Genomic DNA, 23,881 nt, shown 5'->3' on the forward strand with positions numbered 1-23,881 from the left:
TCTCTGGAATACACTAAAAATAACACCACTGCATAGCACAGATATGGTGTTACTCAACGTCAGCCATCATGCATGCAAATCCATACAGACTTTTAATAAATGTTGAGCACAATACAACATGACCAACATGATCAGCAGCAGAGGCAGTTAGTTAAATGTGTAATGTAGACCCCAGGTCTCCGTAGACTGCTGCGAAAGGTTTCACATGTCCGTGTAGGCCATACGTCTGGACTGTCTGCCACTCAATTCCTGCTACAACTGTACATAGTATGCAAGGTGCAGTGCAGCACATATAGTATCACACACAATAAACTACACACACACCAAACAGTACACATGATGAGAGCAAACAGTCACAACAAAAGCCTCTATGACCCTCTAAACAGCTGTAAAGAGAGATTCAAGAAGCATTTCTCACTCGTACTGCTACTTAAAGGACCCTGCTATATCACCAGTTGTATTTTCAACTGAGCAAGTGCTATTGCTTTTCAAAAAGGACAAAAAAAAAGTAAAAGACTGTATGCTCTGTTTGACTGTCTAATTCACTGTCTAAACTATGCAATCACAGCCTTAAATTTGCTGATAGTGTAGCTGATTTGAAGATTCAAGGAGTCCGTGAATTACAGAGGGCAGATGCAAAGCTCACAGTAGCTATCTGTGGACTTGGAGGAGCTTTTTTTTTTTCTTACTGCCACGGGAGATAGCGCTTTAGCTGGCTTAGCTGGCCAGACAGAGTGGTGGTGATAATGGTCTGCTCACCTCTCCCAGATCCTCTTACACTGTGGGGGACACACAAGCTGCTCTGTATTTAGCAGCAGTCGTCTCTGCTGTGAGCTTAGGCCTCAAGAGTGCTGGTAGCCGCTTCCTCTGGCTTCACAATTGTCTAAAGGAACAAATGGCTCTGGAGCAAGTGAACATGGTAGCTTTGATTCTACTGCCAACTTTTGCAAATGTATTGACTTCAAGTCACTATCCCAAAAAAACCAAAACAAAACATTTTTATAAACTGTTGTGTTCTTGATGAACAGCATAACAGACAGAGTGAAATGACCCACTTCAAGTAATCTCTCACATGCTATATTTGGTATTATAACTGGATACTGTGGCTACACAGTCATGGTTATTTTCCAGCTTTGTTTTGCAGTCTTGAGTGATCGCCTTCTGTATCTTGGCTGCAATTTTCCAGACGGTCCTCTGTCACCTATTCTCTGTGACGATCCCAGAAATCCGTTTGGTCCCGTCAATTGATTGCAATGAATCCTTCTGTGAAAACCTCTGCAAGCAGACATACGCCTGTGTATGACATCCTTCTGCTGCACTCAGCCAGTCAGCCATATCTCAGTGTAATCATGCATGAACCAAGGGATACATAAGCTGCATCAATATATTCCTTGTATCTTGTTTAACAAACAAAACAGACAACAAAATAATGACAATTGCACAGGCCAGACACAGTCTGGGTAAGACTGACCACCCACAGTGTAACAAGCAGCCATGTTTCATGTCTTATTTCTGTTATAAAGAAATGAAAAGCTCTGAGAGGGAAGTATGTTGTGTTTGTCATTTTTATGATATGTTACATTCTTGACCACACAGGGACTGAGCATAGGGAGGATGTTTGGTTCTGGTAGAGACAACGAGGAAGCAAGCCATTTTAACACCTTCTATAAGCAGCATAGGAAGATCCTGATGACATTTTCCTCTTGCCAGGAAGAACAATTCAGACATCAGAGGAGAGAACTTACAATATGCTCCTCGCAGGGAGCATGAGTACAGAATGATGAACAGTGAGAAGTAGTTATCTGAACAGTTGGGTAGAAGTTCGTTCGACAGGAAAGTGTCCACCAGAGATGGCAAGCGTGATTGGCTCTGGTTGTTTGGTTGGTCCTGAGGAGAAGGAACATGCTGTGCAGGAACAAGCTAATCTGCAGATTCAATAGAAACAACATGAATGGATGCTTTGGAGCAGTGAGGCCTGCTGCTAGAACCTGAGGCTTTAGCACATGTAGAACATTACACTGAGTTAAAAGCACATGAAAAGATTGTGAATGATTGTGAAGTACAATTATTCCATTTTCCCACTGAATGTAGAATATCCCAGCTACACAAAATGAAATAGAGAATTGATGTCATTTTATTTTGGATACTGATCTCAGATACCATTTGTCATCATGCTAGTGTCATGTGTCGAGTACACTCTTTAAATCAATTATATACTGAGTACGTTTTGTTACACCCTGCCTGCTGATTAAACCTTTGGACACCAAACACTAAACATATTAGATTTCTTTGTCACCAAAGTTTGAATAGCTTCTCATATTCCCAAAGCATGTACAGAAAACAGGAGATTCAGAAGCAACAGCACATTGCATCGCCTGGTTTCTGTGTTCAATGTGACAAATCTTTGGCTATTTGTAAAAGTATGAATCATAACTGAGTAGCTGCAGCTTGTGGGCAGGGTGGCATAAGTTCACTGGAGGTCAGACATGCCGCCCACACACTGCCGATGGAGCAGAGCAAATCATGGAAATTCCTATGCTGCTCAAAAATGATATGAAATAAGATGAGCTGTTGCAGGACCAAGGACTACAAGGGGTGAGCAAAGCACCTTTTTCATCTGGAGCGAGTGTGAAGCCAAGCTCTTGAGAATGATTGTATCTGAAGGACAACATTCGGCTGAGACGCTGAACTCCTGAGCAGCGCAGCGAAAGCACTTCTGATGCTTTTTAGTGACATGCCATCATCCCATCATCAGGCCAACATCCCATCTCGTCTTGTTAAGTGTGTTGGTTTCCTGCAACTTTCATGAATGAATGAATGCTGCTGAGGGAGCTCTTGAGCGAAAGCAGAAGTAGCAGCTTGAGCTTTAAACTGCAGTGAGCTTAGAAATATAACATCAACTAACACAGCATCAACACAGGAAAAATATGAATTTTATCAGTCATGGCACTTTTAGATATGAAGTTTAAAATTGAAACTGTGATAGAAAAAAAGAATTCCACTCTAGATCCTCTCCCTTTTAGTCTTCAATACAGCCCTCCACTGTGACCACAGTCACAACAATAACACCAATTGGTCACATTTTCAATGGAAAGCATCATTTGTAACAACCATTTGTAGCCATTTTGGAAATCATTATGGGATGTCATGCACATGCACACACAGTTGTGTATTCATCAGTTGTATCATGTTCATCAGCATTACATGTTTTTTCAACAATCCTGCAGAAATGATACCATCATTCTCAACAACAATTTAGTTTGACTTTGAGCTTTCGTCCTTCTCTTTTGAGTTGAAGTTATCAGTTCACCAAGCTTTGCAAAACAGTCACCATTCTGGCCTTCTGACCTTGAAGATTTGTAAAGGAGAAATGCTTGAAGAAAAAGCCATGAAACGTGTTGTCCACTTAAAGAAACTGCTCTGTTATTATCAGTGCTCACTTGGCATCTTCCTGTGAGCTGACATTATCTCCAAGTCCTTCCTCATTTCCTCTCATCCTTTCACCCAACTAAAGCAATGCTTCTGGAGAAACTCTCCTTGCCTTTTCCTTCTCTGCTTTATATTCTTTCATCCCTATAGTCTCTGCAACCTCACCCTGTTTCTTTCCTTCCTCTCCTCACTCTCATCAACCCCTCAGACACTGTGTCTCACTGGTGCTCCCATTATACTGCCAAGGGTGCTTCACCCTTCCATCTCCCAGTAATGGATTTCCAATGCTTTGACCATCTTATGGGTCACGTGGTCATGTCTCCTCCCTTGGTAGCATCACTCTGTAAGCTGTTTAGAAATGCATGAATCCACTCAGTATTATTGTTCTCATTCCATCATTACTCCATCCCCATACAGCGCAGCAGTGTACGACCCCCGCCTGCTTCCCCGGCTGTACCAAATCAAACTGATGAAGATTGCTGCTGCCATGTAACATCATTACATCATCACTTCCAAATCCTAAACCTAATTGACTTGTTATGCAGAAATATAACATAGGAAAGTGGCTAACAATGCAGGTTATGGTTCTAATCATTGTTTGGTAATTTAATTAATGGTGACAAATTATCTTGGCTTTGTCTTTTCACCAAGATGTGCAACATTTCCTCACAGTCAAAATGTGCCAGATTGAAGAAAAAAAAAAGGCTGCAGAAATTCTTTGCTCATCGCTCACGATCAACATTTAATTAACTGTGAAATAGCAATTTGGATACCTTGGACCGGCACATTTTCATAGGATACCATCCATGCACTTCTGTGAGGGCGTGAATTCAAATTATATTTGACAGTTTTCAAAGTCACTTGATCCTTACTCACTTTTGTCAACAAACGATACCAAATATGTACAGCTGGACTTTGAACACCAACAGCCACACACACAGTTACACAGACATTCGCATTAATCAGCTGATTGTTCAGTCTGAGAGCTAAATAAACCCCCCCACCCTAATGAGTTCCTTCCTTTCTAAAAGAAATAAGTCTGGCTTTGATTTTTGGTCCAGTTCAAACCCAATGATGCTTTTTTATTGCTGTGCAAAAATAAACACTTAGCATATCATTACCCCACTGTTCTTTCAGGAAACTGGTCATTGTGTTCCAACAGCTTCATCAGATAAATACAAGAATATTTTGAATACTGCACTTGAATCAATACATATTGTAACAAGAGACCAAAAGGTAAGTAAGGAATGTGTTCATATCATATTTATATCCAAGCACATGGGCTGGGGAACCAACTCAGATAGCGGGTTAGGGTTAGGGTTATTAAAGTGTTGACTTACCTTTGGCGTTTTGGTGCCCTTTCCATTTCTGGCATCTTTTATGTATGCTATATCCAGCAAGTCTGTATCCTGTAAACAAGAAAATCCACAGTTATTCAGCAACACTGTCAATTAAGGGATGACTAAAGTGCTTCAAGGCCAAAAAATTTACATATTTAGTGTCAAGGGGAGCAGCCCATTCAATTTCCAAACCTAACACATGTGGCTAGAAAGCTGGGTGGTGTGTGCGTGTGTATTTTTCAGTGTAGTGTGCAGGGACAGCTTTAGCCTCCATTCCTGATGTCATGTAGTTTTCATTCACCGTTAATAGATACAAGCTGAAGGACACTTTCTCCTGTGAACCCGCCATTGCAAAAAAACTGAGGACACACTCTCATGTTGACCAATAAAAGAGAGAACTCGTTCTTCACAAGAAAAAAAAAAAAAAGGTTCTGGAGAGTTACTGAACTAGTGCAGTATGCCAGAAACCAAAGAAAAATGTGCTGTTTCATGACAGATTATAACCTCATTTGCAAACTACCAGTGGAATCATTGTTGGCAAGGAAAGAAGCTGGTTGAATGCCAAATACTCACACACATACACACAAAATGCTGCTGCCGCATGATGCTCTGCCAGCTGTTTTGTGTGGTAGTCAAATAGCAAAGAAATGAAAACACCAAGAGTACCAATCATGATTTAACCAAAAAGTTAAGTGAGGCTGTAACAGCATTTTAAGTAAATGGAAACTTTGGTTCCATTGCCAATTCATTATTGATAGAGCAGTGTGGGAAGCCATGTCAGATTTTCTTGTTCCATCTTATTGCTTCAACATTTCATATCACCTTGTGATGCAGAGAGAGAGAGAGAGAGAGAGAGAGAGGGAGAGAGAGGGAGAGAGAGGGAGAAAGAGAGAGGAATTTGTGAAAATTAATCACTGTAAAATATTTCCGCTGTAAAGTAATATAAATGGGAAAAGCCCATTACCAAAATGCCCCTCAGTGCACCTTCTTTATATCTTTTGGAATGACAGAAATAGTTCAGTTTTTTCCTTTTTTTTTATTCAATAGACAACACAGCTTTCTATCCTTGGGAAAGTTAATCTGAGTCAGTCTACAAGTGGACACACATTGTATACAGCGTACATTAGGGCTAAAACAAATATTTGAGGAAGTTGAATAATTTGATTTCAAAAATGATTGAAGCTATTTTTTTTTAATTGAAGTTCCATTTAATTCATTTCGGTTTCATTACACGTCATGCTCTGGACACAGATGGTTCTCAATGACACACAACCTTTCCGAATTCAGTGGCACGATCCTAGAAAAGATGGAGCAAAGCCAAGAAATGACAGAAAAGTAAAAAAGATGGAAAATGTCACGGGTATGGGACCATTTCAAATTCAAACAAAAAACAACAAAAACAACAAGAACATGGTGTATTCACTGTAAAATGGAACTTGAAAAATATAAAAGCACATCTTCAATGATGGAGCACCTGAATCAAAAGTGCTCAAGTCCAGAAAGCAGAGCCGACATTATCGTAATGTAAACATGATAATTGCTTTTTTTGAGCCTCATTCCTCCATTCTACCATTGGAATTTAATAAAGCAAAATAATTAATTCAATAACTTAATCAATAATCATTAATCAATAGAGCGGCTGATGACAAAAACAATCAATAGCTGAAACACTCATTTACATCCACCAACTTATCAACCAACTGCTTTGTGCTTATTTGCATGTCTCTTCAATAGCGCATCATGTGGTTAGCAGTGACTATTTTAAAAATGCGACCCATGCAAAAAGCCCTTGGTGCCTTCCTTCCACATTCCTCTATCAGTCTGGATTATCCCTCTTCCTATCTCTCTGAGAGGGAGCCAGGACATGAGGTAGAAAATTATCCAGCCCGAACCGTGTGCTCACTCAGCATTATCTGGGGAGGCAAGAAGAGACTGGGTCTTGACTCAATCATCGTCCACAAACGCTGCTATCTGACTATCTCCAAGCTCTGAGGTGGGTGAAAAATTGCACCAAGATGTCTTCCTTATCTATAAATCCGTACCTACCTTAGTCGGAACCCAGTGCTATTTTCCTTTTTTAGAATTTTTAATGCAATTTAAAAATATGCTATATCTTGGTTTACTTTTGTCTCCTTGAAATTCTACAATAAAAAATAGCTAAAAAATTGTAATTGATTCGTGAACTGGAATGATAAAACTTGACATTGGGCCAAACATCTTTTTTTTTTCCATTGTGAACACAAATTTAATGGAAGAAAATCTGAAGGAAAAATATCTTCTCTTCTTGCAGCTACATACAGACAACATAGTAATGAATTATTAGAGGTTTAATAATACCACTTTGCCACAGTAGATGCACTGCGGCCACACTCTGTCTTCTTATAAGAGGCAGAAATGAAACCACCCTATTTTCCAGTTGTAGCCCACAAGGACAAATTATTCCTTTTCTACATCAATTAGACCATCTTGTTTGTGCAGAGGCAGCCTCTGAGTCAAAGGTCAACGCCTACATCGGGTCTGCAAATGCCTGCCTTTGAAGTCACTTTAGAGAGCTGGAGCTCCACATGGGAGCATGGTGGAACAGTGGGGCTTCAGGAAGCAGCACGCTGATGGGGGCCTTTTTTCTGCCTTCTGGCCCTGCACAGTTAACACTGCTCTAAGCTGGTTCAATGTCATCACTCAAGTGTTAACCTATAGAGCCTCTTTAAAGGTAAAGCAAACAGCCTGTGCAGGTTACACACTGTTCACACAGTGTGCAGCTAAGGTGATGCAGTCATTACTGTAACATCCAAAGGTCTGAATCAGCATTTGCTACAGTGGGCAGCGGCTTACTCATTGTGCTAATGTACGCAAGTAGGTTGATGGCAAAGACATTTTATTAATCTTGGACTTGGAGTAATGATTGCGGTTGATGCAAAATCTACCAGTCCAGCCAATGTTGCTCCTGCTTAATTTCTCTCATTTCTTTCCTATGAATTATGTTCTTTAACTGATCATTTCTGTCAGCTCGCTTCATTCATCATCACTTTTTGCTCTTTCACTCTCTTTTTTACCTCCCTCCCCCCTCCTTTTCTGTGTGCATCAACACGGCGAGCAGATCCTCCACTATGCTAAAGCCTATTAAGAGCTCGTGCACGTCCAGGAAACATGCAGTGCCAGCGGGAGAGAGACCACAGAAATTAATGAACATGCTGAACCTGTGCAGGCCCCGGGCCCGGTTTTTTTATGCCTGTTTGTCCATCTCTGCTGTGGAGCTATTCATGGCACGCAACATTTGCAACAAGCAGCTTTCCTTAAAATTAAACCCATTCTTCCTTTTCTGAGCATTAAGTGAGGCAGAAATTGTTGATCTGTAACTACAGAAAATTCATCATTGATCTGTGAGTTATTTTGCTGTCGGATGTGCCTTTGCTTCAGGCTCTTTTATGCGTCATGCTTTGTGCTATTATCTTTTCATTTAAAGAGCATTGCGTTAACTTCTGTATAAAACGTGACATAGAAAACTTGACATGTGGCTAAATGGGGAAAAATACCTCTTTTTAGAAACTTAGTTTACAAAGTGTTTTTATCTACAATGAAGTTTAGCAGAATGTTTGCCTGGCTGCTGAGTTTGAGTTTATTTTGCCGTTGAAGCAACAAGCTATCACAGCTTTAGCGGTACAAGCTCAAGAGGGATGTGCTGGTCTAAACAAAAAAGAGAAGAGGCTAAGGAATAGAGGGCCAAAGGGAGGACAAGGATAGGTGGAAGGGGAAAGATTGAAAGTCACAGGTTATCTCTCTCATTCAACTGCAGCATGCATGATAGCCTCACAGTTCAAAATGGATGTGCACTTCACAGGGCAAAGGGCTGCTACTGAGCAACACAGGGAAAGAAGAAACTGAAATGAAGAAGCCGATGATGATATTGGATAGATTCCTGCTTTATCTACTGCAACCAGGAGAGTGTTGGGAAAATCTGCCCATCTGCCAGTTTGATTTACTCTCAAACAAAGCTCAGATAATTCCCCCTTTTTTTGTGTATCCACTAAAAAGCAAAAGTTATTTTCACTATGCCATGTGTTATCTACTACTCTGCATGTCCAAGTCTGGGTTTGGCATGTGACCACTTAAATGTGGTTTTCCTACCCTTGTCCTGACTTGCTGCTGGTTTGTATCATGAGGCCACACAGAGTATACCTCTTTGGTAAGTGTGGCCTCCTGACCCTTTCATGCCTGGAACAAAATAAGCAGTTTGAAATACAGCAGGACTATTCGGAAGCCCAGAGAGGCTTTGTCTATTCATGCAGCAACGGAAGTTAAAGATAAAATAGAGAGGATGTTTTTGGTTTTATATCTGCTTCATTCTCCCTGCGTAGGAGGGCCACTGATTCACGGTCACAAAGCATGGATGTGTCTTGTAATCATAAATAGAGCTATTACTTGAGTGGAGCAAAGCAAGCTAAAGCTGCAGAGGTGCTGTCCCTATAAGAGGCCCTCCAGAAACTCGACTGCCAGAAAACACATACTGTTATGAGTGAAAATGGTTTGAAAAGAGTTGTGCTTGAACTTGGCTGACAGTCACATCCACTCAGGGATTCCGATAGAGCGGCTCCAAAAGGTCCATGGTAATGAAATCACAAACTTGAAGTGCTATAAGTACACAGAAAGTGAAAGGGCTGAAAACAACTCAACAACAGATAAGCTTGTATGTTGGGTTGCAGTGATTTAGTGTGTATTTTGCATGAGCATTAGTGCACATGAACAGCATGCAGCCTCTACACCAAAGGTCAGAATTTTGTCTCATGAGCTGCCAGTAGTCTAAGAAGGCTTTCTATGGAAAGAGAAAAAAAAAACCCAAACCAAAACAACACAAGAGAACATTTTAAATTATCCCCACGGATTAAACACTTCATTAAGAGGTATGAATTTGAGAAGGGCAGAAAAATTGGTATGGCATGTGACAAAACCCCTTGAGCCAAACTGGAGAGCCTGACATTGCCACAGGGCTGGTAGGGTTTTGTTTTTTTTTTTTAAACTAATCACCTAATTCACTCAATTTTTAATCTAGCACCCGACCAACCAGTCCCAGGTCTCCTGATAAAATAAAATACCCCAGCAGCACAGTTGTATCCCAAAGTGCCAATACTTTACTACAAAATGTAATTGCTTGCTGGTTGCCATGTCTATCCTCCTTAACAGAAAATGCACCAAAATTGACAGAATGAACAGCATATTCTTAAATTGTAGGTACAAGCAGCTAAAATGGGAACTTAGTAAGAATAATACAAACGGAGGCCACAGAGACTGTGAATGAATCAGAACATTGAAATTGTTTAATCAAAAGCAGGATCAAGCTCCAAGTGGGTTTATTCAGCAGTCACATAAATATTTTTAGAATCTATGCTAATTCCTGCATACCCTCAAAAACCGAAATGGACCTTCAGTGGGTTGTATGGGGACAGCTTATATGAAATACATGGATGAGGTTTAGTCATTACAATGTGGAAATTTTGGAGTTTGGTAATCCAGTTGAATTAGATATGTGGTCAGACAGATGGGGAGGACACAGGGATTAGAGGTCAGTGGGAACGAGGGGGAAAAGAAGAGGGAAAAGTGGTGTAGGAAATAAGAGACAACACTGTTGCTGAGTGCTGGAGGAGTGTGGTGGCTGCTGATAGCGCCTATCAGCTGCCGACACGCTCAGCAAAACTGAGACCGAGATAAAGGCCGCAGGAATCTTTGTTCCATACATCCGCGCACACGCACGTCACCTGAAGCACACGCTCGGAACTGAATAGGCATTCACACGCACACACCCCAAGTTTTCGTCTCCATCATCAATCTGCGTTGTCTGCTGTGTTCAGTCGCTGAAAACACCCAAAGACTGAGAGCGATGATGTGACCAGCTCTTCAGCTCACACTGGTCACCATTTTCCTTGGAGCGTGTTAGACCAATCAAAACGCCGACATACACGCACATGCACAGTGACGGATGGAGTGTAGTGAGGGATACTGGAGGGAGGCACTCCTCTCTGATAGATAGCAGAACTGAGAGGTATGACAGAGAAAGTAAAGTCGTTTCCCTCATCTGTCCATCACGCTCTCTCACTGTTATGTTTCTCCCTTGATTTTCCCCTCCCCCCATCCCTCTCTCACTTAATCTCTCCTCTCTGGCCCATCCCTGCCTCCACTGTCTTCAGCATTTGCCTTTCTCCCTTGTGTTCTTTTTGGACATCTCCCTCCTTCATTCCTCCTCATCCTACATGCCTCCCCCCATCTGCATGCACCTTTACACCAGCTCTCATTATGATGGATGACAGTTCACATCTTGTCCTGTCTGGTCCCCCACCTGAAAACAGGCACGCCAACGCACCACCCCCATCCATCCCTCCAACTTCGTCAGCCGTTACTACTCTAAAGCCATTTCAGTCTCGTCCTCTATCTGCGTGGCTTCATCCAGGCATACTGGATGACTTGTATCTGCTGCAGGGAACATCTGAGATGCCCTTTAGAGTACCACAGCAAGTGGCATACACTTGCACACAAACAGGAATGCATGGTTGCACACATATAGATAAGAAAACATGCATAAATTAAGAAATGAATTAATGCTGCTGAAGACCAGAAGAGGAAAGACACAACCACAGACACTGCAGTGCTTCCCAAAACAAGCTCTCTCATGCATTAGAACAACAAAAAAGTAAGAGTCAATTTCCTAACCTTTTCTCTGTAAAGTGGTTTCTTCTGGGCAACTGTACAATTGTTATGGGGTATTTTATGTCATACAGTATACATCCCATTCTTCAGTCTGATCAGTTTCTGAAGGACAGAGGTGTCCACAAATTGAAAGGTACGTTCAGTGACACTGCATCTTTTTATTTGGGTCTGTGGCCTGAAAGTGATGATTGTTCCTGTGTTTGCCTATGCCAGGGCTGAAGTCCTCTGAGAATCACTGCCAATGTCAGATATACCGCAGCTTTGGCTCTCATCTTTCACATCAGCTCCTTTTAGACACCTCCGAAGAGCAATCCATGGGCCCTTTGAAGTTGGGACAAAGCGGACAGTAAAGAGAAATCTATTTTTCAATTTTCATTCTAGAGGCAGAGCTCTTTGTCCTCTCCCTCCCTGTGCCTGTGATTGTCCTTTCTTCTACCTCCACACTTTTCTTTTTATCTCCGACATTAAATACAAGTGCGGGGAGAATGATGGAACATAGAAGGCAGAACACCAGCCAAAATATGATTTATTCAATCACCACTGTAAACAGAGTAAGATGCTCTTTTTTTTTTTCAATCTTCTGCTGTATTACCTGTTAAAGGTCTATTGTGTACATGTTCTGTATCGTTTCAGTGATAACATCTATAGAGTCACTAAGAACACACAAGTTGTCGTGACAAGAGTCAGACACAGGAGTTCTGACACAACACAACAACATTGGCCATTTGGCCAGTTTTGATTTTTTTTTTTTTTTTCAATCGCTCATTTTGTTCAATTTAGTGAACAAAGAACGGATTAATAAAGCATTTCTGACCCTGATGTAATGAGTGAATAATATTTCATCTAAAAAATACACATTTCTCTTTGGAAGAAAAACTATTTTTTGGCATATATTACTGTATATATATATAATTGTGATTCGGTTTTTAACTGTCCCATCCCAGCTGATTCAACCATCCAACATTGTAGGATTTGGTTTCTATTATTCCCAAATCCTGCTGTATTTTTATTAAATGACTCAGAAAGCCTTGATGCCTCTTCCTTGATGTATTCAAGACCAAAACCTTTTACTTGTATTACATCTTACTCCAACAACAGTGCCACCACAGGAAATGCATCGTTAGAGAACAGAACATACAACTCAGCCAGCAAATTAGTGTGTAATATCAGCCAGGTCGATGTATCGGTCAGGCTCTGCTCACAACCCACTGCGACTCTGAAGCCATGTGCCTCTTTATCCTCTTCCACTGGCAATTATGTGTGTTTGTCAAAAGGTCCTTAAAGCATTTCATAGAAACATAGCACAGCCACAGATGAACACAATGAAAACCAAGGTGGTTATAGAGTAATGTCTTCCACTGCCACCCTGGCCTTACCCTCTCTGCTCATGCTCCAATGGAAAGTAATTCTCCATGTCCCTCTCTTCTTCTCCCTTAATGAGCCAGGTGTGGGCTTGCTCCCTTCCATCATTTAACTCTCTCGAGGAAGACTCTCAGAGAGGATCTGGCATTTTAAGTATGACAGACTGCCGCGTTTCTTGTCATGCCCCAGAGCCGCTGCAAGCTGTTTAAATCTGAGGCCTTCTTATCATTACACCAAATTGAATTGACTTTAGTGGGGAAAGAGAAGTGTCTGACCCACATTTGTGACACACTTGGTTGAATGCAAAAGTGGAACAGAGAGAGGAAGAAAGGAGTGTGAGGGAAATTCAGTGGACATTCTCTTCAGAGAATTTTCTAAATTCATTTCAGCACTGCATTTACTGGTCAAAAAACATGAAAGTTGCAGATCACATCTGCAATGTAAGATACATTTAACAGCGTGATAAAAAGAATTTACAGAGCCTTGACAAGTCTGCGAGAGAGGGCTGCAGTTGGAAAGGTAGGGATTTGTATCATGTTTGGTTTTGATTTCTTCTTTTTTTTTCCCTCAACTTTTATTCATGTTGTACTTGCGTCTATGTAGAGATACTAATAATGCACATTAAAGGCTAAAATTAGTCTCTCAGTGTGTTGTTAATAATCTTTCTGACAAGAGCATTCAGAAGTGCAGAGCTAGCGGGATGAAAAATGCAACAGGGTACAGAGGAATTCATCTTAAAATTAAAAAAGCATCAGGGTGGCATGAAAACCCACAAACACATATCTGGTGGGAATCATGGCCCTCTTAGACATCAGAGGCAGATCTAATGCAATTATTTCAGTTAGTCTGCATCAAAGTAAAATCTGTGTGAGAGAGCTGTCTAAACATGAGAAAAGCATATTCCAGAGTTTCTAAGTCCGAACATGTATGTGAATGATTAACAAGACAAGCAGAATAAAATGAAGAAGAAGAAGGGAAAAAAAAAAAAAAACGTAATCTTTGCTTGCTGTGATTATTTCCACTTATGAGCCTATTGACCACTCTACATCCGTCTCTTTGAAAGGGAGTTAAAAATCCTCCTCTTTCCACTCGCCCATTTCAGTTGGTCATTCATTTATGTGCAGGAAGTACTGGAAATTGTTCACAAGCAAAAAGCCTCATAATTGCCTTATTAGCAAATAGCACTTGAGTGTAAGCTATCCATCACCCTGATTTCAATAGCAAAATGAATTAAATCAAATTTATTGCAGTCTTTGAATTTGGAAAACTCAGCTTCAACAGCTCTTTATGTATTAACAGGTTTAAAAAATGTATGCAGTGTGCTTATGTGTATGGAAATAAGCCTGATACTGATGAACTGAGCAGGTTTGATAAGGGTCATCTTCATGATTGCTTAAGAACCTTATGTGATTTTTCTATTAGCATGCTGGAACTCAGGAGCAACTGGCCTCTTTCAACATTCATGAACAGGAAACTGATAATCTTGCTGGCTACTCAGATAACGTACAATCTACACACTGATAAAATGTTCTGTATTTTCTGTGTTTGGCAAGAAAAGAGCATGCCGAATGGCTCCTTTGTGTCCTTCGAAGAAAGACTTCCTCACATTTTATTTCTTTCAGTTCTAACATCTTATAATTGTTAATAACAAAAAGAAAACTGCCTTTTAGCTAATCCTAATCTATCACTTTCAAACGCCACATTACTTGACAAAATCTATATTTTATATAGAGATTAAAAGTCTCCAACTGTTAGCGCTGTCTGCAACAATACTGTAAATGCGGAATGTAATTTCTAACAGCCATATCTACTTTATAGGAAGGTTATGTAGACATTTTGACATTTGGTGTTTTCAGTTTGTTTTCTTTAACTTTTAACATCAACCCTTCCATTTTGATAATGTAAGCATTAAAGAACTGCAACCGAAAGCATTTCACCTCATATAAAGCATACAATAATAATCCTGAATTGGCCATCAATGCTAACACTATCTTTTGTCATTTTCAAACAGTGTTTGGAGTAAAAAGGAATAATTTAAGATCTACAGTTGTTACTTCAATTGTCTTTTTATTTCAGTTCTCAACGTCTTTGCTGTCAGCAGCAGAGTAGATGAAAGAGAAGAGAAAGTGAATGGGAGAACTTCTGGCCAGCACTGCACAGTCAAAGACAGATAGAAAATCTCAGAAATCAAATAGCTTTACAAAAGAGAAGTGTACTCTTAACCAATCTATCCTTTGAATTAATTAAGATTCAGACCGTTTTTCTCTTTCTTTTTTTTTTGGGGGGGGGGGGGGGGGTTATTTGGGTTTCCATTATTTTAGTCAGGTAATACAGCTGAGCACTTAAACATTTTATATGTGGGCTGAAGTCAGAATTTTGGTCTTGGGGTTTGGCCCTGTATTCTTTTGGCCCCTCTACTTCATTCCTACAATGCGATTTTAAAAATGAACCAGTTTGTCTCTTCATGTTCTGTTTCCTTCTTCACTGTCAGCTGACAAACAATCTTTCAGCACTATCGTCACCCTTACTTCATCCATTTATAAGCCAAGGATTGAGGATTAGAAATTACAGTCATTTCTGCATCACCACAACAAACTGATGAGCAGCACGAGATTGTGCTCCATCTACTGTACGCTTTCCTGTCAAAGCCTTGGATGAAACAATCCAAGTGTTCTCTTATTGAGAGCTTGTCTGCAGTGGGACTTCAAAGTCTACTGGCTGAATGCCTTCTTTATTTGAAAGGGCTCCCTGAGGAAAGCAACCACCTGGCTTGGTGCAGCGATGGCAGTTGAAACAGCAGCGGGGGGGGGCGAGTACTTTGCAGCATCAAAAAAAACAAACTGCTTGGATTGGATTGTCATGGCAACTGGGGTGGGTTAGTGTTTGAAGAGTAAGGAAGGGAAAGGCTGAAGAAAAGAGAGTTGCTCATCCATACAACAAGGAATACAAGCAGCACTTGGACCTTCTGTCAGAACTGTACCTAAACACATTTAGAGCCATGATTTTCCAAGACACCCAGATCTCTACATCACACCCGTTGTGACACTTTGTGGTATAAACATGTTCCATGTGCAAAGAGCCTTGAGCGTATGGTGTTATTTGGTATTAGGCGAATAAAAACTGAATAGGCTTGAAAACCTGCTGGAGATAAAATATTACCGTCTTTGATCATTTTTGTTTGGCAGTAAATGCATTTCAACAAAAAAACATTTTAATTAGACTATACCAATCAGAGCTTGTACAACAGTAGAAAATTATAATATTTTTTAATCCTAAGAAAAAATCACAGCCAACACTAACCCAACCTCCAGCACTGCTTTCCTGCTTATCTGAATAAACTACATCATTGAGTTAACAAAGGATGCTATGTGGACCACTGGAGGTCCCTCAGTATGAGTCTAATCTGGTATCATTCACGTTTGGTCACTAGTTTGCGGTACAAGTAGCTCCTACTGGTGAAACATGGTGGTGCTGCTGGATTGTTGTTCAAAACAACAAGCATAAACCAGTTGACTGAGTCAGATGTGTGGTGATGTGGAGCTCCAGCAACAGCTCAGTCATGTGTCAGCTATGCAAATGTCTAACTGACAGATACAACAGTCATCTGGGCCCCGCTGTACATTTAAATCTATTCAAATCATGTCTACATCAGATTGACAACCTCAAACTCTGGAAAAAACTTCTGCCTGGGGTTCTACAAGCTCCAGAGACTTACTTCTGACATTTCACGGTCAAGGTTCAAATGTTCAAGGCTCACGTTTAGCTCTGCTTGTCTTCGGAGTATGATAAAGTCACATAACTCACAGCTTCTGTGGAGAATAATGCAAGCATCAAGAAAATAAGGATGTTTGAGTTCTCCCGGACTACAGCAAAGAATCAGAAAAAGCCATCTCAGGGGTGCTGGAAAAGATGAGCCACTTCATTTTCTTTTAAAACGTTGTTAATACAAAAGTGCAGCAAATGTCATTTCATAAAGCAAAACATTACTGGTGTGAAATAAGAGGGGGCTGCCCTTACGGTTCAGCATCATCTTTTCACAGCAAAAACAATATATGAGGTGGTCAGGCAGTAATGAAAAGGTAATTGTGACAGTGATGGAGAAAAAAATAGCGAAGTGGGATTGAAGCGTGGCTCACTGTCATCTTACGAGCGGAGACAACCGTCTGTGTTTACATCACCATTGCCCATTCATTCATGCTCCTCATCAAAGTTTCATTAAACCCTTTCTTCAACACTGGAAAGGCAGCCTTCAATTTTTTACAATTGAAATATGAGAGGTAAATTCGACAATGCTCAATTGAGTGTAACAATACAGCTTAAGTGTAAATCAGTGTAAATATTTATTTAATTTCTTCCTCCAAGGTAAATTTCTCGTTTTCATTCATTCGTGTTTTCCTGTTCAGTATTTCTTTCTCCTGTCAGTGTGCAGCACCTCCGTCAGTGTCAAACTGCCTTCTGTGTCAACTGTAACATATAAAAGGGATCAACACATTGGAAATCATCTTTGATTTAGTGGCCCTGAAATAGGCCAGCATAAATGTTATAAATACCTGTACCCATGAGATGGTGGGAAGCTTAATCGTCCTCTTCACTCTGCTGTCATACAGCAACCTTTGATTAGGCCAACATGAGCTGTTGGTTGGCTCAAACTCACACTGTCCATGAACACTAACTAACAATAAGTACATCATGCACACTAATGTTTTATGAATTCCATTATATCATCTGAGACTAATTTAAGCTCCAAATTCCGATTTTCTTTTGGAATGACTCATTTGCTGCCTTTTCTGTACAGTTTTTATAAACCCACAAAAACAATGTAATTGAGTTGTCATTGTTATTTTTATTCTATGGAGCACAAGTGTGACCTGATTTTTAAAGATAAATAGAAACAGCCTATTTGTTTTGGTACAGTAATTCGGCCAAACACAACGCAGCAGGTTTGCACTTCATGGGAAGTAATTACAGTGATTGGAGAGTTCTGAAATTATACAGGTTTTATCCTTTAAACATTAGTGTGAGAAAAGTCGGCCGGTGACTGAAGGTGATGGTTGCTGCACTGCACATGGAATTTGAGCAAAACACATTCGTACTCACACAGACTAAGTATTTTGTATGTACATATTTTGTATGCACAATTATTTATCAATACAACAAGAATGTATTTGATTTCATTAAGTTTGTGTTGTCTTGTTTAACCCTTGTACATCTCTGCACTTTACTGGCTGAGTTTATGGGATCCAGATCTTCGCTTCTCTTCTCAGCTGCTTCACTAAGTCACCTCCATTACATCAGCAGACTCAGCTGAAGCGCTAAGTTTCATGCTGACCAGTGTTGGCACAAGCAGAGCCTTTAATCAGCCAAAAGCCTTTAAATGGACAAAAAAAATAAATAAATAAAAGCTCTTTCCGGATCTGTAGCTTCAGGTTTTGTGAACCCCTGTTGGCTCCAGTTGGTCAGGCGAGGAAATGAACAAAACGGTGTCCCTCCTCCACCTCCTTCTCAGTGGTGCTTTGTGTTTGTATGTCTGCGTGTGTGTGTGTGTGCTTAAGCGTGAATTTGTTGACACACAAACCAGCACAGTGGAGTAGAACAGAACTCCTAATCGAAATTCAAGGAGAAAAACAGGGCTAACTCAACCGCAAACAGTGCCTTCTGAATCACCCAGGAAAAGCTAATCCAAAAGAGTCTGGCAACGCTTTTCTTCCTTTAACACTCTGGTAAAAAGCTATTCACTCTGCAACATCAGGTCCAAACACACAGACCACTGCTTTTATATATTAAAGTTCTCCCTTGCTAAGCATGTCAATAGTTTACAATCTCATGTTTTAGGGTCGCTCCCGCCGAGCCAAGCTGTTGTTCACGCCACCTAATGAAACCAGTGAGATGGGAAAAGGCTTCCCTTGCTTCACATTTTGTTGTAGAAACAGATCCCAGATAGCATCGTATACTTTCTGACTCAACTGTCACAATATTTAAATGCTGCAACAACAGCAGTTTTTCCCCTGGCCACCAATGAATACAGTCTATAAAGACAGAACAGAGACATCAACAGCTAAACTTTTTCTGCAAGCGTTCAGCATAGATAAGGTGAATGGTGAATGCCTGATATCCACTGCAGGTAGTAGTCATGTCTGAATATCTTATCTGTGCAGTTTTCCCTTGTGTGAAATGATTCTCAGGCTTCACGCAGGAGGAATCAGGCCGAAAGCGTTTCTTCCTGGCTGTCATTAACAGAGAAGCTACATCTAAGGTTTTAGGAAGCAATATTGTAACAGGGCAATTATCAGCATAGCTGCTACCAGTGCTATGTTTAACTTTGCACTTGTCAGCTGGAAAGGGTTTTGTGTCACCTGTGCAGGGGAGAATATGAAACATTTTAACCAGGGCTAAAGGCCACTTTCTGAAGATAAAGTTCCCTTAACCAAACAACCGGAGAGCCAAATGTGCCACTATCACTGAGCATGAAGCTGAGACACAGTCCCTTGTTGAATAAACTCATTAACTGCCACCTGTAGATGTAAACCTGCGTTTGCATGAGGTTATAACTTCATATTTTTCCATTTCACCTGCTACAAGTCTATACAATTGTTCTGGATTCACATTGCTGCCATTTCTACCTATCTGTGTGGGCTGGAATGAAAAGGATACTAGACAATGGGGCGATACCCCTGAGTTGCTAAATCTCAGTTTAACAGTCATGTCTAATTGATATTCCACAATGCAGCGGTATAATGATGAGAGCAACCTATTGAGGAACCTGACCATAAGGAAGAAAGATAAGGAAAGAAGATGAATGAACTCCAGAGAGTGAAATGTGTGGCTGATGTGAACAGGATATCTTTGCACTAAAGTAGAAATTGTGTTACAAGGTTTGTGTGGACTTTTAAGACTATGTCTGCAAGGTTTATTACTGTCAAAGTCTCTAGACCATTCATTCCTTCATCCTTAGAACCAAACAAAATGAAACCTCAGTTAAAATTTTGACACCAAACTGCTTTGAAAGTGCCTCAGGGAATCAATACCATACTACAGTTACCAAAAGGCGACATGACATCAGTCATTCTCTCCAGCATCATCATCATCATCTTATTGTTTCTCTGTTTTTCTCTCCTTTCCCTCTGTTCATTTCCCTTTTTATCTTTCGCTCACTGCACATTTGGATGAAATAGGGCCTCTGCTTACATAGATATAACTTGGCAGAGGTCACAATTCACTTTCAGTAGATTGGCTGCAGATTTATGCCCCGTCTCGAACTCCTATATAGTGCTGACTGAGGTGGAGGAGCAGCAGCCAGTAATTACCTAAAATTGCTGTGTTGGGGGAAACAAACGTGTGAACTACGCAATGACAAAGCAGAGACGGACAGAGGAAGGGTGTGTGCTCATGCACCAAGTGTGTGTCAGGTTAAATATTAACCCAAAACAGCATTACTTATACTCTGGATTCCAGGTCAGTTCCAGGCTCATTTGGAATCTTTCTTTCACCTCTGATCGTCATTCACTACCATACGCTGAGCCGTTATCGTGTGAATGTCACTGCTGAAGCTAAAATTTCCCTGGAAAAATCATTTAACCTGCTGTTATAACCATAGGCTGCTCAGGAGGACACACACAAATGCACAATGACATGAACAAACACACGCTCACACAAGGAAACAATGATATCAGTTTCAAAGCAGCCGCATTCTCCAGAACAGGAGCGGGGGCCGACAGAGAATGTGACATTTTAAGGTGTGTGCTGTCTCTTGGCAACCATGACAACTAAACCAAACAGCTGTTAATTTGACTGAGCTGGTCCACCTCGCACTGTTGCGTAACGCCTCCCCTTTAAGGCAAGCTTCACAGAAACAGAAACTGAAATAATTTTTATTATTAAACGACTAAAAAGCACCTGTTCCTGGTTGGCCATTGCAGGAATGTGTGTCTGTGAGTATTTGTGTAGGAGCGGGGAGCTGACGTGTGAGTTTGTTACTTGAAGCATTATATATTTAAATGTGGACAAATGGTCTGACTGCCTCAGGCTGACCACTAGTTAACATGCACTCTAACTGGGATACGTAAAGCAGCAGACAATGATGGAGCCTGGACTTCATGACTTATGTATGTCACAGAGGTGATGCTTTTTTGGGGGGACTGTTTCCACATCATTTCATTGAGTCATTGTGACTAGAAGTGTATCTCTCAAAATTGACATTTTGCAGATTCACCCAAATGTCACCAATACAAATAACACATCTCAAACAAAATCTCTGTAAGTGCCAATTTCAAAGTCTCTGATGCAATGACAACTCAAAAATGTGGTGTTTCTTTAAAGCGTCAACTGAGGAACATGTGAATATATTTCAGTTACTTGTTCCTTTACTTCACTGATATATTTGAAAGACTCTTCCTGGCTGCTTTATAGATTTCAAGGGGATGTTACTTGATAGGTATGGGAAATGTGCCAACTTTTAAACTATAGCAAACGTTTGCTAATTCAAAATGGTAAAACCCGAATGACTTTTTTCTGCTAGAGCTTTTTGTGTTATTGATACAGTCATGGCCAGCCAGCATCAGTGCTACCCTTGCTTTCAAATGTTTCTTTGTCCTTCTGTGCAAGTGTCGTTGTGCGCGCGTGTGTGTTTATATTAAAATGTGTGAGTCTTTCAGGGTGAAAGAGAAAGCATGCAGAAACTTAAAAAGGCAGCCAAATGGACTCTGAACCAAACACATACAAACATGAGAGAGTTATGACTGCAGGAGTTTACATAGTAGTGCCCTGTTTAGAATTACAGCAGCATTGCAGAGATGGAGGCAGAGCTCATATCACATTACAAGCCACACAGTTTGCACCTGTTTCTCCACAGAGGAAAAGAAGAGACTGAATGTATATCAGGCCAATACATAGCAGACTATATCAACTTCAGTAACTACTTCACCATCAATATTCACTCTCCTCTTTTTGCAATGGTTCATTGGTAGGGGGTCAAAAAAGCTTGTTTCTGGAGTCAGGATATCTCAGCTCATCTTCTGAGCTGCTGTAAAGTCACCTTTATTACCTGAACAGACTACGTGAAGGATCAATAATAGTATCTTCCTGCACTTCTGAACGGAGTATTACCTTTCTCAGGAGTCCATACTTTCTGTACAACTTACTGTGACTTGAACAAAGCAATCAAGATGGAAATAGGGGAATTGTGAAGTCTTGAGTCATCAGCTCAACGGTTTGCCAAAAAGAAACAGCAAAGAACAAGACAACTAAACAGATCTGACATTGCATCGCAGCTGCCGTCAAAACTAAACTTTGCATCTTTGACCTTAAAACACGGCTGAAATCCACTGCTGGATCGGATTCTGACAGATGAGCTGGACGGAGAAGACAAACCCGGGAATTAACAACGTGGACTTTCTATCACCTTTCCTGGCTCGCTGTCTCCCATATATGTCAATACGGCCACTGACTTGCACGTTAGACCCCTTTCCTCACAGCAAAAAATATCATGGGTTTGATGCCAAGGACCTTCCTGTGTTTTGGCCTTGGCAAAGACAATGAGCAGATAAAGCTTTCGCAAACATAATTTAATTATTAGGTTTCCAGCAGATTTCAAGACATTTGGAGTAAAGTCATAAGTCACTGATGTCAAAGTTACGATTGGGCTGCAAGTTGGCATCTAACCCTTCTTTTATCAAGTCAGGTCTAAAGTAATCATATTCACGATGAATAAACAACTTTTTTAATGATGCATTAAATCCATTTAATGTGGCCCTGGTGTGAGGCCTCCAGGAAATAGTAAAATTTAAAGTAAATAGTGAAAACTGCATCCATCTGTGACAACGTGAGTTTGGCCGTGAGCACAGTAGGCACATTGAGTAGTTCTGCTGTGCTTCTGAAGAATCTGAGGAATGCTTTTACTCTGCAGGCCATCAGGCTGGATCTCTAATAAACATACATAACAACAGGACACAGAATTGTAGCTTGTTTAAATCAGTCTGTTGAGCAGATGTGAGATACTATGACAAATAAATATGAGAGAAAACATGATTCATAAACAGATTCTTAAACATATAGCCACTTTGTATTGACTGCAGCACAGAAGAATATAGAAAATGCTTTAGAGTTTTGTCTGGACTGTGCTTGGCATCAATTGGAATTATTATTTGTGCAGCGGGACTGCTCTCATCATTGGGAGACAGAACAGGCACCCACACACGTAAACGCATACAGACAAAAGCCTCATCATTCAAAATCCCTGCCTTATGACAGAAGCAGTAATGATGAATTGATGCCAAAGAGCCTCTCTCAATTCTCTCAGTGGAGAATCACACTCAGTGCTTGTTATCTCTGACCGCAGATACACTTTTCCACATAGACAACAAGCCAGACATCAAAATTGTTTTTCTGTCCACACTAAAAGTCTTTCCTTATTGATTGTTGGATTGAACTGTATATATGACCTAAATATATCCACTTTTTTTTACTTTTTTTTTTGTGTATTAATTTATTCTAGCTTGCCAACATGGTAAACTAATCTATTTGTTACTAGGCAGAAGCTATACTCATGAATGATGTGTGTTTGTGGATGTTTGTGCACAGAGGTGGGTGTAGGGAGGTTAAGTCCCAGTCAGCACTCCAGTCTTCGCTCTTGTATGGCTCCGGTAAAACACCCTCATCTAGGCAAACATAAAATCAATCCTAGCTATTAATTAGTCTACCTCTGACTGCTGGTGCTGATACAGTTATACCCACAAATAGAACAGGAACACATTACGCCCATTGAGCTGTTTGGAGTTGGGCTTTCACGAGGAGCCGTGCCTTTGGCAGATATATACTCAAGCTGTCAAGATAAAAACACAGAGCAAGTAACAACTTGACCAAAGTGATCTTTTAGTATCTGGTCACTTAAAATTTTATAACTTTGTTCCTGCTTATTATGAAAGCAATAATTTCAGTGAAGAAAAAACACAATGCACTAGGGAATATTTTCACAGGTGTCACGTTAAGCACTGCAGGTGCAGCAGTTAGGTTTCTGCCTTTTTGGCAGCACCGCTCTTTCAGCAGCTTTATTCAAAAGA

At 40.5% G+C, this 23,881-nt stretch overlaps 1 protein-coding gene across 3 annotated transcripts in view; it reads right to left on the reverse strand.

The window, feature by feature from the left end:
- The window catches only part of plcb1l (phospholipase C beta 1-like), a 92,648-nt gene that overhangs the window by 63,568 nt on the left and 5,199 nt on the right, over nt 1-23,881 (reverse strand). For all 3 annotated transcript variants that reach the window (XR_003840468.1, XR_003840469.1, XM_029496381.1), the window contains exon 3: nt 4,770-4,838. Coding sequence is in view for 1 of the 3 variants with exons in the window: in XM_029496381.1 (XP_029352241.1) it covers nt 4,770-4,838 (69 nt within the window). In the remaining 2 variants the exon portion in view is untranslated. The remainder of the gene's footprint in view (nt 1-4,769; nt 4,839-23,881) is intronic.

Source organism: Echeneis naucrates, chromosome 24, assembly GCF_900963305.1.
Source record: "Echeneis naucrates chromosome 24, fEcheNa1.1, whole genome shotgun sequence".
Taxonomy (NCBI): Eukaryota; Metazoa; Chordata; class Actinopteri; order Carangiformes; family Echeneidae; genus Echeneis; species Echeneis naucrates.